Here is a 17,157-nt window from a genome sequence, read left to right as displayed (position 1 = left end):
TTGTGTTTAAGGGAAATAAGTGTGGGAAGTATTACCTGATGTGTTTAAGGTATTGAGAGACAGGCTATACATCTTTCAAAGAGTTTGAGGGTCGAATTCATGATAGGTATGTAGACAACCCAGTAAAGGAAAAGGTCAGGCAGTTATCCACTTCCGGGAAAGCAAAGAACTATAAAAGAAAGAATTGATAAAAGCCTGCCCAGTAAAGACTAGTAGGAACATAACTGTATGTTGGACAGAATTAGGTTTACTGACTTGTCACTGCAAGAGACAACACACACCGGAGGAACTGTGCAGAGAAGGGCTCATCGAAGGCAAAAACAGGATATGAGAAAGGTGGAGTTTAGGTAATATTTAAGTAAAGCAGTGTTCTGATCAGTTCGAGGGAAGCGCAGATATCAGTGAGGGAACCAACAGCAAGCCTGGGATGAGAGTGGACTGAAGGTCCACTTGGAAACCACAAAATTAGAATAATTTTAGACAATTATGTAATAGATAACTACATAGTTAAGGTAAAGCGAGACCGTCACGCCATCATCTGAAGCTTTGCATCTAGGTGGGAAAGCATGGCTGCTCTTTTATGTCAAAGTAATCCACGTGGCTCAGACCTCCAGGCAGGAGTGGGGCATTCTGTTCTCACTAACTGATTTTAAATACCGAAGTTTGTGACTAAGATTTTACAGAAGGAAGTTTCTCAGCCCTTTGTGTTAATTAACAAAAGCAGTCCTTAAAGATTTACAGTCTTAGTATAAACACCACAGAACTCCTGTGAAGAATATTTCCAAGCCATAATAACGTAAACACAGAGTACCGATTTAATTAAAAATTGGAATGTATTTGAATTGAGAGGGTGGGGCGCCTATAAGTAGTCAGGATTAGAGAGAACCATATCTTCATCTTCCAAGGCAGGCAAGAGGCTGATTATATCAAAAATAAAATAAAAAAAAAAAAGAAGAAGAAGAAGAATATAAGCGTGTTATTTAGAAATATAATGGCAAGCACCAAAAGCAGCAGCCCCACAGCTTGAGAGCACTTTCTGGATGAGTGTGTGTAAGGATGACAAAAATAGTAGACGCCTTGTAGAACTAGTCGGCTTTTTACACTATGGAAATTCCTTTGTTCAAGTAAGAATTAAGACAAAATAAAACCATTTTTAAAACTCTATGAACATCAAAGCCCCACCCCCACTCCCTTCCCCATTTCCTCCCAAATCTTCCTGGTTACTCACTCAAGACCTCACTGGGCACTGTGACTTTCAACACAGGTCAGGGGTTGTGCGTCAGCTTTGCAAATGTAGAAATTCCATCTTATTCACCCATAGCAGACCTGGCTCTGAACCATTGCCGCTCCCCAGAAAATATGTGCGTGTGTGTGTGGGGGGAGATAATGAGAAGGGGCTGCAACATATAAAAGCAGATAAGAAAGTACAACATAGTAATAATCAGAAGGATAAACATTCATTGAAGGACGACTATGCGTCATGCCCTGTCCGACACTGTTAGGTTTAATGTTCATCACACGCTGCAGTAGGTACTTTTATCTCTCCATGTCTGAGTGAGGAAACCCGAGCAGAGACATGGTTAAAAAAAAGTAACTTGCCCAAGGTCACACAGACAGTAAGTAGCAGAGCTGTTCCATCAGCTCAAAGCTATGTGCTTAGTAATATCACCCTCCTGGGTTACTGGTCCAGGAATGGGCAGATAGGGATCATCATGGCAGCTGATATTCATCAATTGATTGCTCTGTAATGAGTAGCTTCTGTGCATTACCGCATTCCATCTTCAGTCATCATATGAAGTACATACTATTATCTCCACTTCGCAAATGAGGAAACTGAGGCACACCCCAGATAATCTGACTTCGGAGCCTGCAAATTTTGCCACTGCAATATAGTATTTCCCTCCAGAGATCAATGGGACATAATAAAAAGTGGAGAAATAGATCAAACATATACCAATTTAGCATATGATGGACACATCATCTCAAGTAAGGAAAGATGAATTACTCGAAAACCATTTGCAAATAGTTTACCATTTGAAAAAGTAAATTCAGTTAGATTTCAACCTCACGCCTTCTCCAAGAATTAATTCCTGGTGCGTTTGCGGTAAAATTCAATGTGAAAAGTGACACCCTAACTATGGCACAAGAAAACTGGGGTATCTATTTCCCTGATGCCACGCTGGGGCATCGTGCCCTCCACTCAGCCTTCCTGGGCCCTGACCGTGTCCCGCGGGCTCGGTCACCGTCTTCCTTCACCGTCTTCCTTCTCCGAGCTCCCACGGCTTCTCTCTCATAGATGGCACTTGCTATGTCAAGCTATAGGGTTTTGGTTTCCCTGCTTGGTTCTTCCCAGGACCGAGCAGAGTGTGGGGAACCCAGCAGGCCTTCTCTAAGTGTAAGATGACAGACAGAGGGAAGGAGAAGTTAGTATTTGATGGTCTCCAGAGAAAATGACCCAGCATTCCCGGTTCCGGGAGAGATAACTACTCCAGAGGCTTTCTTCTGCCAGACGCGAGGTCTTTGGCCTTGGCCGAAAGTACCGGACGAAAGTCAGCAGATTCTGATGGTCCCAACTCCCTGTTCCCCAGTCTTTCACAGGTCTTCACTCCTCTGCTGTCACAGGAGGACACGGAACACGTGATTAGAGCAGGGTATGAATGGCGCACAGGTTAGAGGTTAAAAATTGGGGCTTTTAGAGCCCAGTTGTCCAGAGATTGGGTCCTGGCTCTTTCCTTTACTTAGCTATGTGACTTTGGGCAAGTAACGTAACCTCTCTGAGCCTTTTTTTCTCAGCCGCACAGTGGGACCAATGATTAATCCTCCCTCATAGGGTTGATCTCAAAATTAAAGGACATAATGTAGGTAGGGTACTGAAAACAACGTGTGGCATTTGGGAAGCACGCAGTGAATGTTAGTCGCTCTCGTTATGAATAGCTGTTATTAGTGACATCTCGGGGCTGAAGACGCACCTTAGCCCCCGCGGAGTTAGCCCAGCCTCTTCCCATCGTTCTCAGACCACCATCTGAGGTAAGTTACTTCTGCAGATGGCTAAGCTCATGTTTGTTGGGGTTTTCTGTTTTTGCAAGCTTTGGTTTCAGAGGGCGAGAAATTCCAAATCTGGGAGCAAAATTACATACGGCACAGAGGAAGGAATTGACTGGGGGGCGGGGGGTGCTTCGCAGGGGCCTGACGCCAGGTTAATACTGGAAAGGTGAGTAAGAGTCATTCTGGTGGGGGGAGGGCATGCCAGGCGAAGGGAAAACCTGCACCAAAGGACAGACGCATGAGAGTCGACGGTGAGTCATCCTCAGAGACAGTCTCTGGGACAAAGACAGCTTCCTGCGGCAGGAGATGAGGCTGGAAAACCAGGCCAGGCTATGAAGGACCCCATAAAAGTATCTGTGTTGGGGGGTTGGGCCCTCAGGTCAGCAGCTTCACCTCTGAGAGGAGTGGGCGACCCCCACGTGTGCCTGTGCGGATCCCACGAGGCAGTAAAGCTTTCCATGTACCCACAGGTGCCGGGGTGATCGCTAGTCCCTGGAGAAGGTTCCAGGTGGTCAGGCCGTGTTGACTCCATCCCTGTTCTCAGGGCGCCCACAGTTCCATCAGGGTGACAAAGACAGACACACACGTAATCAACAAAAACACATACTTACAAAATTACAGCCAGGCTCCTGGAGGAAATGGTGGATCTGAGATCCTGCGGCCGATCGGAGCGGGGGCTGGGAGGGTCAGAGTTTCCTAGGGAAGGTGAGCCAGAGGGAACGTGATGGGGCAGGAAGATAGCCCGGGCAGGAAGAACTAGAGCAGGCCTGGTGACTGCGAGGAGCACTTGGCCGATTCGGGGATTCTGCGATTTGAGGCGGGGCGGAAGCTGAGCCCGAAGTGTGACGGAGCTGCGTTGCCAGTGGGGTCTTGGTTCTCCTTTTAACAAATATGTAAGGAGCACCTATGAGACCTCGAGCGACGTTCTGGTGAGCAAAGCAGACGAAGTCCCTGGTGGGAGACAGAAGGAAACATTCGAGTTACTATTTAGTGGGTAAAGTAGTGAGGGGTACTGCGACGCAGCTGGGGAAGGGGCTCACGGGGCAGAGTGCGCTGTCCCCTTCTCTCTGAGAAGGCGGCGTCTGCAAGAACACCTGAATGAAGCAAGGGAGGGAGAAGTGCAGGTGTCCACCAAACGCGTGTCCCCGGCCGTGGGGACAGCCAGCCGAAGGCCCTGAGGGGGAAGCTGGCCTGGCACAGGTGGCACATGCCGGCGGGGCTGGGATGGGGTGAGCGTGGGACGGGCACAAGGAGCTGAGTGGTCAGCGAGGAGGTGGGGCCCAGGTGGCCTGTCGTGACCACGTGGGTAAGCAGCGTGGCGGGCACCGACAGATCTGAATTCCAGCTCCGTTTGCCATTTGCCTAGTGGGTCATCTTAACCTCGTTTTGTTTCGCTGACATGGGTGTATTAGTCGGGGGGACACAGGTTTATTTGTTTGTTTTAAGGAATTGGCTCGTGTGGTTACAGAGGCCGGCACGTCCGGAGTCCGCAGGTCTCACTGTGAAACCTTGCTTTCCTCCAGCACAGAGCTGGCCGGGGGCTCCAGCAGGCTGGAGGCGCAGGGAAGGGCCGACGTTAGCTCACGCCCGAAGTCCGGTCGCTGCAGCTTCCCCTCTTGCTGGGGAGGTCAGCCTGTCACTCAGCGTAGGCCCTCGGTGGGCTGGACGAGGCCCCGTCGTGGAGGGCAGTCTGCTTTACTCCCATTTTCAATGCAGAGCCCTCGCAAAAAACACCCTCGCAGACACATCCAGAGTAATGTTGGACCAACTTCTGGGCACCGTGGCCCAGCCAAGTCGACACGTAAAGTTAAGCAGCACGTGGCCGCCACACAAGGCTGACGTGAGGGTTGAACTTGAGAATGTCTGTAGAACACAAAGCGCATTGACTGGCGACGGCCAGAGCTCAATTAAATGAAAAACACCATTTGCCAGATGCCAAATGGGGCAGGCACTCTGCTAGCGAGGCTGGTCCCGTCTGGCTGCCGAAGTGCCATAGACGTGCCATAGACGTGCCATAGGCGTTATCACCACGTTTTACAGCTGAGGGACGCGAAGTGCTTCCCCTGGGAAGCCGGCGCCCAACTGGAGCGGGGTCTGTCTGGCTTCAAGGCCCGGGTTTTCCCACTGGGGACCGTCCAGATCCTGACACTGAGTCAGAAGGCACCGGTCACAGAGGCCGGAGTGGGGGCTGGAAGCTGAGCGGGGATGGCAGGGGTGTCCCCCTGTGTTAGACCAAGTAACTCACACATCGCAGTCCCAGAAATTCCCCCAAGCGGCCCTCATGGCAGCTCCTGGCCCAGAAGGGATGTGTGGAGGGTTCTTCCTGTGGCCCTGTCTGTGCAGTACCTGTGGGGGCACAGCCCTCAGCCCTCAGCCCTCAGCCGGGCTTCCCGGCTCCTCCGGCTTATTCAGGGTGAGGGCTGTCCTCAGAGAAGGGTCCCTCACGGGCCCCCAAGGCCACCTGGCTCAGGCCTTGTCACGCAGGCCTCACATTTAGGCTACGGACCGGCACACGGTCACTCTGCAAGAGCAGACAGGGCTCCCGGGGCCAGGCGCCTAAGTTTCACTGAAGAATTTCCAAATACGCACAGAACTAGACTGAATCATACAATGAACCTAATGTGCCCGTTATCACGGGACTTTGTGTACTAAGGCCTACGGTCCCCTGTGACGAGCACAAAGACGTATCATGATTTCCTGTTAAAAAGCGTTCGTTTGAGAAATGTAAACATTTCAAACACGCCTCAGTTTTTCTTCATTTAAAAGTGTATTTGGAGCCTCAGTACTGGAAGGGACTGGACCTTTCCCCAGCTTTTGGAGGCCTATCTCAGAGAGCAAATGCCGAGAACTGCGGGCCCCAGGCAGAGAGGGAAGGACGGATGCCCCCTCTGCACCTGAGCCTGGTCACAGAGGCTGGGGGGACATAGCGGAGCCTACACCGCAGACGGCAGGCCCACGGCAATGCCCTTTGCCCTCCACCCCAGGCAGTGTGGGTGCCCGACACCAGGGCCAGCTAGGGAGCTCCCTCTGCCTGGACAGGAACACAGCCACAGGTGTCGACAGCTCAGCCTCTGTGTGGCCAGCTCGCTCTGGGGGGGTGGGAGTGAGACTTGGGAGCAAGACCTTGGCCCTGCCCCCTGAGGAGCTGAAGCTGGGAGGGAGACAAATAAATGTATCCAAAGCCCAGCAATTAAGTGCCACCAACTGTGCCTGCACAAGGGTTCCAGCCATTGTTTGCCCAGGAGGCGGCTCTGTGGGTGACCCTAAGTCAGGGAGGAGTGGCCCGGGGGCGGCCGCCGGAGGTCCCCAGGGCAGGGCCTCCAGCCTGCTATTCTTTCGCAGTTCCCACAGCGCCCCGGGCCGGCGGGCGCACAATGGCTTCAATGCGTGCTTTTGACGGACCCCTTCCCCTTTGTCTCTGTCTCTGCGTCTCTTGGCATCTCTGTCTCTGCGCGTCTCTGGCTCACTCTTGTTTCTCAACATCCTTCCCGAGCCCCCGGGGAGCAGAGCTGGGGGGGCCGGGCAGTGGGAACGGGACCGCGTCCTGTTCTCACCAAGGACAATAAGGGCCGGAAAGGGCTGGAGCCAAGGCCTGGCGGCCTCCGCGCCCCGGGCGCTCCCGCCCCGCCCCTCTGGCGTGCCCGACATGCCAGCGCCGTTCGTAGGAGTGCGGCTTCTGCGGGTCAGGGACCCTTCCTGCTCGGTCTCACCTTCCCGCTGCCCCAGGGAGCACCCTGCCCGCCGGCCTCCACCTGCACCCCTCCCCCGCATCACTTACTCCAGCTTCCGGAGCAGGCGGCGGGCGCTGCGGGTGTCGGGGCCACGTGTGAGGGAGCAGGAGGAAACATCTGGCTTCCCTCATCCCGCGGGGATGGGACTGCCCCCTCTGTCCCAGGCCTCAGCCTCCAAGGTGGCACAGCCCCAGGAGTCCCAGGGCCAAGAGGCTGGCACCTCTGCCCTGCTCACCTTCAGGTCCCCAGGAGCCCCGGTGGCCTCCCGCCCCCTTACCTGATGGTGGCTGAGCAACCCCTGCCAGGGTTAATTGATAGGTCAGGTGCAGGCAGCCTGCAAACGAGGGCCCCGGAGAAGGGCTGGGTGGAGGGCCCAGGTTGGTGCCAACCTGCCTAGTAAATGTACCCATTCCCTGAGGAACGGGTCATTATTCCTGGGCCAACTGCTGTCCCTGGTGCCCACACCGTGGGTGGCAGCAGGTGCCCAGATCCCTCGGCCTGGCCCTGGCACCTGCTCTCCAGCTCCTCCCCACCCTGCCCTGCCCTGACCTGGCCCACCCCGGTGCTCGTCTTGGGAGGCCCGTGCCCCAGCTGTGTCTGTGCTCCCCTGGCCTGGGACCTGGCCCTCTGCCCACTGCTCCCACCCCAGGTCAGGACACAGCCAAGGTCTGATGCAGACCCAGAACCAGCCCAGCGTCCTTGTAGGTCCAGGGCCCATTTCGGACAACAGCGCCTTCTTCCGGAGGCTCCCACGTCCGCCGCCGCCCCAACCATCATTAAAGAAGCTGGAGCCTATAGCGCAGCCACCTCCCCTGGGAAGCTCTGGTCTCGGCTGAACTCTGCCTCCGCTCCCAGCCTAGGGGAGCTGGAGACCCAACTCAGGCTTCAGCCCTCCCAAGGGAGCTCGTCTTCTGGGTCCCAGAAGGTTGGCTTCCACTGGAGACCCCGCAGCAACCCTCGCAGCCCTCAGGGTGGGTCCGCAGGGAGAGAGTTGCAAGTCTCCTGGAGACGTGGACTCACGGCGCCCTCTACAGGCGCCCTGGGTGAACTGCACGGCACGCCCTCCTCCGCCCAGGGTCAAAGGGTCTGGGATTCCTGCCACCAATGGGAACAGGTGGGCCGGGGTGAGCCTCTCATTAGAAGAGGATGGGGGTCTCCAATCCTTAACCAGAACCCCTCTGACTCACTCATCTTCACGGGGCCTTCTTCCCTAACTTAGGCGCACCGCATGGACAGAACTCTCCGTTCTAGGGCAGTCTTGCTGTACACTATCCGGCACTGTGGAGGACCTGAATCTGACCGAGGCACTGCGCGCACCCCAAAGCCCACAGCACCAGCAGGAGGAGGGTGCCAAGGTGCCCCTCGCAGCAGGGCACCGACAGAGTGGGACCACACGCTCGCCTCCAGCAGGGCGGGCAGCCCGGACGCAGCCCTGTCCCTGTTTTATGCACTTTGCTAAGATGCAGGAAGTTCCTAATCTCCTGGCTACTAGACAACAGAAAAACAAAGGCACCAGAACGAAGGGGAAGGGGCAGGGGTCAACGCTGGACATCTCTCCACACTGGGGCGGAAGAGATGGGTCTCGGAGGCAACACCAGTGGGGAGCCCCCACGGACTGGGGGCAGAAGGGGCAGGGGGCTCGTTTGCTCTGGGTATGGAGCTGGGAGTGACAAAGCCCCCCCCACCACGTGTCAGTGGAACCCCGTGGGAGTGCGGGGGAGGGGCTTTTCCCTTCCTTCCTCTCTTGTCTCAAGATGCGGTCCAGTCCCAATGGGCAGGCCTTCTGCACTGTAGCCTTTACCCCTTTCCCAAAGGGCAAGACTGCAGGTCATTGGAGCACTTTTCTTCCGTGATGTGACGCAAGCAAATGCCACTCCAGTACCTGCCACTGACCACACTCCATAAATATTCGGTAAAAATGAACCTTGGAGGAAGAAAAGCCCCACCTTCCCCAAGGCCGTTAAACAGCAGGTGCCTCTGCCCCAGCGCTCTGCATGCCCACCACACAGGCACCGGCTAACGAGGTCCACGGCTTATCACAGCTCACACAGCTACGAAGAATCAACTTTATTGGACATCCAGGGTCAGTTTCTCTTTTTGCCCTTGCCCGTGACCTTGGCTGGGGTGAGGACTGGAGCTGTTGCCTGGTACAGCGTGGAGGAGATCTTGTTGATGTAGTACAGACCGACCATGGAGAAGATGAAGCTGCAGGGCGAAGAAAGGTCCGAACTCAGTGGGCACGCTGCCAGCCTGCAGCCTCCTCGGGCCGGCACCAGCACCAGCACCAGGCAAAGAATCAGGCTCACACTTAGGAAATGGGGAAGAGGAAAGAAGGGAGAACAGACAGGGCAGGAGTACGGGGAAGGCTGGAACCATCACAGGAGGCTTCAGGGCCAAAGGACAGGGTGCTGCACCCCTTACCCAGCTGACGGGCACTTACCAGGTGGTGACGCAGACTCGATGGATGAGGCCAGATGCAAAAAGAGCCAACAAGAGGCAGAGAAGAACTGGGGAGGCAAGAGGGGGCAGGAGGGTGGAGGTGAGCCTGGGATCGCATGTGCAGTCAGGGCGAAATGCGCATCTTAGGGAACCCGCTTGAAGGGAACGGCTGACAACGGCAGGAGGACCTCCGGTGGCCTTGATGATGCCCGGGACACGGAGGCAGGAGATGCAGGCTCATCACCAGCTCTGCCTCAGACATCACTCCGCTTCCCCATCCTGGCTCTCCTCCGGCGGAAGCGAAAGGTGACAGCAGAGTCAGAAGGGCCAGGCTTGCTCCCGTTTGGGGAAGGGGGTCAAGGCCTTTCCAACTGAAGCCAGCTTGTAGGGATCAATTCATAAAACTGACTGGCCAGTGGCGAAAATGAGGGGGCCTCACTCCCTGGAGACATGGTGGGGGGCAGAGGGCCTGGCTACACAGGACCCCGGGGGCAGGAAAGGGTCTGGAGGACCTCCGGTGGCCTTGATGATGCCCGGGACACGGAGGCAGGAGATGCAGGCTCATCACCAGCTCTGCCTCAGACATCACTCCGCTTCCCCATCCTGGCTCTCCTCCGGCGGAAGCGAAAGGTGACAGCAGAGTCAGAAGGGCCAGGCTTGCTCCCGTTTGGGGAAGAGGGTCAAGGCCTTTCCAACTGAAGCCAGCTTGTAGGGATCAATTCATAAAACTGACTGGCCAGTGGCGAAAATGAGGGCCTCACTCCCTGGAGACAAGTTGGAGGGCAGAGGGCCTGGCTACACAGACCCCCGGGGGCAGGAAAGGGTCTCTGACTACCTAGAGTAGGGCCGGAGAGAAGGTAAGAGGCCAGACAGCAAGGGCAAACCCCACCTGCCTGGCTGGGAAGGGCATGGTGGGCAGAGGGCCAGGAACCCTACCCCACACCACAGGTTTCTCTCAGAAGCAAATAAAGACAATTCGCATAGAAACCAAATCTAAGAGAGGAGTCCTGGGGGCGCCGCCGGATGGAAGGAGCTCTGGGGCCCGCAACAGGGCTCGGTGGGGAGAGCAAGACCTGGCGGAGGGCGACGGCCACAGACCTTTGTGCTACTGGCCGAAGGCTCTGCAGGCGACGGCGACTGCTGTCAACGTTTGAGCTTGCGGCATTTCTTAGGTGATCCGGCTCTGACCCTAATTTGCCTTAAAACTTAATTCTCCATAAATACCTAAGCCATCAATTCTCAATATCATGAGCAATCGCGAGGATCATTTCAAACAGAAAACAATCCAAGTTATTCTAATTTGGCCAGGATGCCTGCTGACACAGAAACGGGGTGCATCTGATACTTAGGCTCTTCACAATCGTCTCAAATAGAATTCATTAATACTAGGTCAATTTCACAGCAGAACCGCTCAATGAACTCTGTCCTTCCTGCTGCTTCTTCTGGTGAAACAAAGCACACATCCCCACGGATGGATGCAAAACTTGCCTGCTCCCCTCGAACCTCCTCCGGGAACTAGCCAGAAGGCAATTGAGTTTTTTGCTTTTAGAAGTCTTTTCTTCCAGCCCGATTCCAGGTGCTAAAGAAAGCGCTGGATCCAAAAGCCTCACACGTCTCCAGACAGTCTTGTTAACACATTTCCTTCTCCAAAACAACCTTTACCTTCCAAGTACCTGGAAACTCAGGACCGTGTTGGGGGAGGTTGGAGGAGGAGAGAGTTCAAATACTCAACCCGTAATTCTCACTTACTCTCTGGGAAGATCTTCGCTTGGAACCCTTTGCCAAAGACAAGATTCTCCAGATTATTGAAGGCCTGGGTGGAGGGAATTAAGGAGCAGTGCGTGCAAGGAAGGCAGAGCTGTGTGGGTCACGGGAGGGCCACAAGCCCACAAGGCCCTCCGCCTTTCCTACCCTCAAACACCTCGCCCCCTTCCACGCACAGAGGATACTGTGAGCGAGAAGACGAAAAGGCCGGAGCCAAGCAGGCCTCCCTGGATGGTGAGCCACTCGGTGGAGGCCAACTGGCGGCTGTACATCTGCATCCCAGCGAAGAGCAGCAGGGACAGGAGGGAGGACAGCGCCAGCGAGGTCCCCGTACCCACCACTGGAGGGGATGAGAAAAGAGGTGGAGTCAGGCGCGGTCCTCCCTCCAGGAGCCGCCGGCAGATTCATCAGGTCCCGGAGCTCGAGGGCCCGACCGAGTCCCAGCACTCGTGGGCCTGCAGCCTCTCCGCAACTGCCCACGGCGACCCCCAGGAATTCCTCAGCCCGGGGCGCCAGGCACCCTGAGGTCCCGTGCAAATGCCCGCCCCCTGAAACCCAGGACACGTCAGCTCTGCGGGGAGAGGACCAGGAAAGCTGGTCCGCTCCAACCCCAACCCCCACTAGTCCGTCCGCGGGATCCCGCTGGTCCCGTTACCCATCACGCCCGCTCCTGGGTCCAATAGGCGCCTCTGGCCAAGAAAGACTGGAGCCGAACCGGGTGCGGTCGCCTGTGCGCATGCGTCAGTCCGAACGCGCACTTGCTTCCCCCACGACTTCCGGTCTCCCCCTCGGCGCCTTACGTCGCGCCCTCTGCCGGCAGGGAGGAAATGTTGCGTCCAAGCGCATCCTTGGCCTCCGCCCTACTCCTCCGCCCTTACCGCGCCCCGAGCATCTGCTGCCTCTCAGTGCAAGCTGCACTTAACTCTTCAAGTCACTGGGACCGCGGCCCGTAGCCTCCAGCCCCCCTCTGTCTTCTTCGCCATTTATGTGGTCTCTAGTGCCTGTCCCCCGAACCTCCCTCCCCCATGAGCATTGCCTCGACATCTCCCGTAGACTCCTGGCCAAACCAAAATCCAGTCCTGCCATCCTGGAGCCCGCCTCCCTCGAAAACTATCCTCCCGCTTTACATGAGCAAGATTAGGAGCCAATAAAGAATGCGAACATAGGAAACGGTTCTCTCCTCAAATACCGTTCCGTGTCACCCAACCCCCCGCCCGCCTTCTGAGAACCACGTGGGGAAAACGATTTCCCACCTCCTACCCCGACAGGCGCTGTTCGAGGCTTGTCCCTGGAGCATGCGCAGTGATATTTCACCCCACCCCTCCCCACACCCCCCACCGCGCTCCTGCATTAAGCCCGCGGTTCGCAGCCGCAGCCGGGATCGGGCACGTGGGGGCGGGCGGGCATGGTAGGGCCATGGCCGAGGGTGAGGATATGCAGACCTTCACTTCCATCATGGATGCACTGGTCCGCATCAGTGTGAGTTAAGGTGGGGTCGAGGGGAAGGGGAGAGGGAGCATAGGGGTCCGGGGCAGGCCGGGACCTTGAACAGGTGGGGATCCGGCGAGATGCTGGGATGCAGACCGGGGGCTGGCGATGGCAGAAAGGGCTGGGAGGGTCGGGGTGCAGGCGCGAGAGGGTAATCCGGGCGGCAGTCCGGAGGTGGGAGCCGCGAAGGCGTCTCCGTGCTGGGGTGTGAGGAACGAAGCGCTACCGGAGGCAGCGGGTGGGTGGGGGAGCGGCCATCAGTGCACCCCGCGGCTGGGGCTGCAGGGCAAAGGGGCTGCGTTGTGGAGGAGGGGGCGTGCGCTTGGAATTTTTCCAAAAAACTGAGGACAGGTGGAGGGCGAGGAGGGAGCCGCCCCAGTGTATAGTTCCCAATTTGGACAGCTCCGCGAGACCCCACCCCACCGCACCCCCTCTCCCGGCTGCCTCCGAGCCTCCTGCGGTTGTCATGGCAACCCGTGCCCGGCTCTCCCAGAGGCGGTGCCAACCCCGCTCCCCCCATCACTTCCTCCCCCCTCCCTCCGTGTCCCTCCCTCCTTTGTGTCAGCTGCGCCCCTGACCGGGATGGCTGCGAAGAGAGGGACCAAGGTGAGGTGAGGGGGTGGGGCATATCTTGAGGACCCCCGCCACCAAGAAAGGGAGGGGTACTTCCGGTGGGGAGGGGGCGAGTAGGCGGGGCGCTCGTTTCTTTCCAGGTTGGGGAGGGGTTTACCGCTAGCCAGGTTGCGCCGGGGGAGGGAGCGCGAGGTCCGGGCGGCGGCGGGCGAAGGAGAATGGGGTAATATCAGGGGACCGGCGGAGACGTCTGGGGAACTGAAGGATGGAGGATGGAGGTTGGGGCGGCCGGAGGCCGGAGCCGCGGCAAGAAGACGGCCCGGGTGAGCCGGAGGATGGACAGGGAGCGGCGCCTGCCTAGGAGGAGTCGTCACGGTGGGGGGGGGGAGGGGGTGCGGGTGTGCCAGAGAAGGGGGCGCGGGTCCGCACGGAGCTGCAGAATGGGCGGTGTCCTTGAGAGAAGTGCCAGGGGCTGTCGCAATGATGGGGGAGGGGGGCAATGGCCAGGTGAGAGGGGCTGCAGGTCCCGAGGGAGGCACGAACTCCAGCCGTGAGCTCCGAGCACCCGTGCTTCTCCGTCGGCCTTTAGCTCTGCAGGAGGGGAACAGGGCTAGAGGCAGAGCTGCGAAGGGCTGCGAACCAGGCCCAGCTGGTGCTGGGGAAAAGCCCCAGGTAGCTCGTCCTGCCCCTGTCTGAGGCCCCTGTCTGAGACCCCCGGTCTCTAAGACAGCGGAGGGGCCTGTCAAGATATGCCCCCGGGTCCAAGCTCTGACCCAACCTCCTGGTCCCTCCACAGACGAGCATGAAGAACATGGAGAAGGAACTGCTGTGCCCAGTGTGCCAAGAGATGTACAAGCAGCCGCTGGTGCTGCCTTGTACCCACAACGTGTGCCAGGCCTGTGCGCGCGAGGTGCTGGGCCAGCAGGGCTATGTGGGCCATGGCGGGGACCCCAGCTCCGAGCCCACCTCTCCTGCCTCCACCCCTTCCACCCGCAGTCCCCGCCTCTCCCGCAGAACTCTCCCCAAGCCAGACCGCCTGGACCGGCTGCTTAAGTCAGGTGGGGCTGGGGCTTGGGGGTGGGGTTGGGGGTGGGGATGCCAGACTGTCCATCAGGAAGGTGGAAGGGGTCCTCCCTGGTCCTGGGCATCTGCCTGTCTTTCGGGGGGTGGAGATGCTGCTCATCCAGCTCTCGTAACCGATCTCAGCTGTGCCATCGTGCAGATTAACTGTTAAACTGAACAGACCCCTACCACAGCCCCCTGTAATTTTCATCTCCCGACCTCCCCGGCCCATCCACAGGCTTTGGGACATACCCCGGGCGGAAGCGAGGTGCTTTGCAGCCCCAGGTGATCTCGTTCCCGTGCCCAGCCTGCCAGGGTGATGTGGAGCTGGGGGAGCGGGGCCTGGCAGGGCTGTTCCGGAACTTGACCCTGGAGCGTGTGGTGGAGCGGTACCGCCAGAGTGTGAGTGTGGGTGGCGCCATCCTGTGCCAGCTGTGCAAGCCCCCGCCACTAGAGGCCACCAAAGGCTGCACCGAGTGCCGAGCCACCTTCTGCAATGAATGCTTCAAGCTCTTCCACCCCTGGGGCACCCAGAAGGCCCAGCATGAGCCCACCCTGCCCACCCTCTCCTTCCGCCCCAAGGTGAGCCGGCACTTGCGGGGCCTGGAAGGGGAGGGCTGTGGCGGAGCTGGATGGGAGGGGGCGCCCGGCACTGCGGGCCTCCGAGAGGAGGTGGGCAGAGGTGTGCTGTTGCCAAGCTCCGTTTTCTGTAACGATCACCACCACGAACAAGGCCCTGAACAAATCTATGAACATCCTTGAGCCTCCGTCTTACTTGATGAAGAAGGCTGATAACTTCTGCCCTGCACTGTCCACACCCGCAGGGCTGTTCAGAGGATCACGAGATCATGTTTGTGAACTTAAATGGTAAACTAAAAAGGTCCGTGTGCATTTATTCACTGGACAAATATTTACCAAGCACCTACGTGCCTAGTGCTATTCTTGGCATTGGGATATGGCAACAAACGAGACGGAGGTTAATTATTAACCACAAGGCTAAGATTAATTATCGTCATTAATGCTATTACCAAACGTCTCCTGGGCTGGATGAAGGGAGGGGCAATGCTGGTGCCTGGAGGGCGCAGGAAAGGCTGTCTGTGGTGCAGCGTGCACCACCAGGGGACGCTGTGGAGCGTCGCCGGCTGAGCTCCGCCCCACCCCCATCTGGCCAGTGCCGGCAGGGCCCCCACCTTCTCCCTGGCGGGTCCGCACCCGTCCACAGGCCATCGGCGGATCGTGCCCCATGGCTGATATGCCACTGCTCTTTCTGTCCCCAGGGCCTGATGTGCCCAGACCACAAGGAAGAAGTGACCCACTACTGCAAGACCTGCCAACGGCTGGTCTGCCAGCTCTGCCGAGTGAGGCGCACCCACAGCGGGCACAAGATCACACCGGTGCTCAGTGCCTACCAGGCCCTCAAGGTGAGGCCACCCACCCCACCCCATTGCTGGCCCACCCACCACCCACTCACACCTCCTCCCAACTGCTGGTTCCACGGAGCCGGGCGTGATGCCCACCTCTTTCTTCCCTCTCAGGACAAGCTGACAAAGAGCCTGACATACATCCTGGGAAACCAGGACACAGTTCAGACCCAGATCTGTGAGCTGGAGGAGACTGTGAGGCACACCGAGGTGAGGGTGGGCACGGCGGTGGCCATAGGCCCTCCCTGGGCCTGGATGCAGCAAGGGGCTGTGCATGGGCCTGGCCCAGTCACCTGGCCGGAAGCTCAGGAAGGCTGTGTGGGGTTCGTGGATGTGCCAAGGTGTGGTTAAACCAGGTTGGCAGGAACATTAGGGTCCCAGGCCAGGCGGTGCCTGGAGCTACAGTGGGGACAAGGTGACTATTGCGCAAGACAGGGAGAGCTCGAAAAGCCCCAGGGACATAGCTCGCATGTCCTCGGGCTCTGCTGCCTGCTGAGGATGGCACACATCCCTGGAGCTAGGGTAAGGTGGTGGCCCTGATGCCCTCTGCCAGGTTGCCTGAATCTGCTGACGCGGGGATGGGCAACAGGATGGCACAGATGCCAGTGGACGCTCGTGCACTCACGGTCTCTGCCGTCTGAGGGGTTATGCTGCGGGCTCGGAAGGGTGGCATGAATGGTCAGGAGTGGAACCCATCTGCGTGTACAGGTGCCCTTGGAGCCACGAGCCTGGCCCTGTTGGAAGGTGGGGGTAGGATCTCCCCAGATCCTTCGTGGTCCTAGCCATAGCATGGGGCCCCAGGAGGCTGGCACAGGCGCTGCCTTCAGGAAGATAGTAAGTGTTGCTCTCTGGCCAGGTGAGTGGTCAGCAGGCCAAGGAGGAGGTGTCGCAGCTGGTGCGGGGGCTCGGGGCCGTGCTGGAGGAGAAGCGGGCGTCGCTGCTTCAGGCCATAGAGGAATGCCAGCAGGAGCGGCTGGCCCGTCTCGGCGCCCAGCTCCAGGAGCACCGGAGCCTGCTGGATGGCTCGGGGCTGGTGGGCTACGCCCAGGAGGTGCTTAAGGAGACAGACCAGCCTTGCTTCGTGCAAGCAGCCAAACAGTTACACAACAGGTACTCCCAGGAGCGGCTCCTGGGCAGGGGCTCGGGGCGGGGGCATCGTGGGTGTAGCCAACATCTAAGACAGTATCTCAGACCCCACCCGATGGAGAGCCGGGTCCCGAGGGTTTTCGCCAGGCCAGGCCGATGCCCAGTGAGCCCTAGGGGATGAGGAAGAGGCCCAGATCAGGCAGGCAGAGTCCGGGGGCGGGGAGGCTGCCCAGATGGCAGTGCCTGACCCTTGCCTGCCCCATCCCAGGATTGCCCGGGCGACAGAGGCCCTGCAGATGTTCCGGCCAGCCGCCAGCTCCTCCTTCCGCCACTGTCAGCTGGACGTGGGGCGTGAGATGAAGCTGCTGACGGAGCTGAACTTCCTGCGAGGTAAGGAGACAGCCAGGCCCCGTGCCCGATTAGAACCTTCCTCCCTTCTTCCCCAGCAGCGGGCCCGGGGGGCAGTGCCCAGCCCGGCCAGCCGCCCCTCGCACCCAGCGCACCGGCCACACTGTCCCGCCGCGCTCAGAGCTGCTTCTCCCTCTCTT

The 17,157-nt window shown here is 58.2% G+C and overlaps 2 protein-coding genes across 2 annotated transcripts in view; one reads left to right on the top strand and one right to left on the bottom strand.

The window, feature by feature from the left end:
* Positions 1-8,828: 8,828 nt before the first annotated feature.
* KRTCAP2 (keratinocyte associated protein 2) lies at positions 8,829-11,732 on the bottom strand. Its single transcript, XM_006923539.2, is given in 7 exon segments — positions 8,829-8,981; positions 9,217-9,283; positions 10,965-11,028; positions 11,165-11,319; positions 11,635-11,652; positions 11,655-11,682; positions 11,685-11,732. Coding segments are annotated over 7 exon segments (486 nt in total). The 5' UTR covers positions 11,718-11,732; the 3' UTR covers positions 8,829-8,860.
* Positions 11,733-12,128: 396 nt separating this feature from the next.
* TRIM46 (tripartite motif containing 46) overlaps positions 12,129-17,157 on the top strand; it is a 9,171-nt gene continuing 4,142 nt past the window's right edge. The window contains exons 1-7 of the mRNA XM_006923536.2: positions 12,129-12,458; positions 13,837-14,098; positions 14,341-14,684; positions 15,380-15,523; positions 15,638-15,733; positions 16,380-16,633; positions 16,878-16,999. Coding sequence (XP_006923598.1) covers positions 12,396-12,458; positions 13,837-14,098; positions 14,341-14,684; positions 15,380-15,523; positions 15,638-15,733; positions 16,380-16,633; positions 16,878-16,999 — 1,285 coding nt within the window. The 5' untranslated portion in view covers positions 12,129-12,395. The remainder of the gene's footprint in view (positions 12,459-13,836; positions 14,099-14,340; positions 14,685-15,379; positions 15,524-15,637; positions 15,734-16,379; positions 16,634-16,877; positions 17,000-17,157) is intronic.

Source organism: Pteropus alecto, unplaced genomic scaffold, assembly GCF_000325575.1.
Source record: "Pteropus alecto unplaced genomic scaffold, ASM32557v1 scaffold49, whole genome shotgun sequence".
Classification (NCBI taxonomy): Eukaryota; Metazoa; Chordata; class Mammalia; order Chiroptera; family Pteropodidae; genus Pteropus; species Pteropus alecto.
The sequence above is the reverse complement of the archived record's forward strand: the minus strand, read 5'-3'. Positions and strand labels throughout refer to the sequence as shown.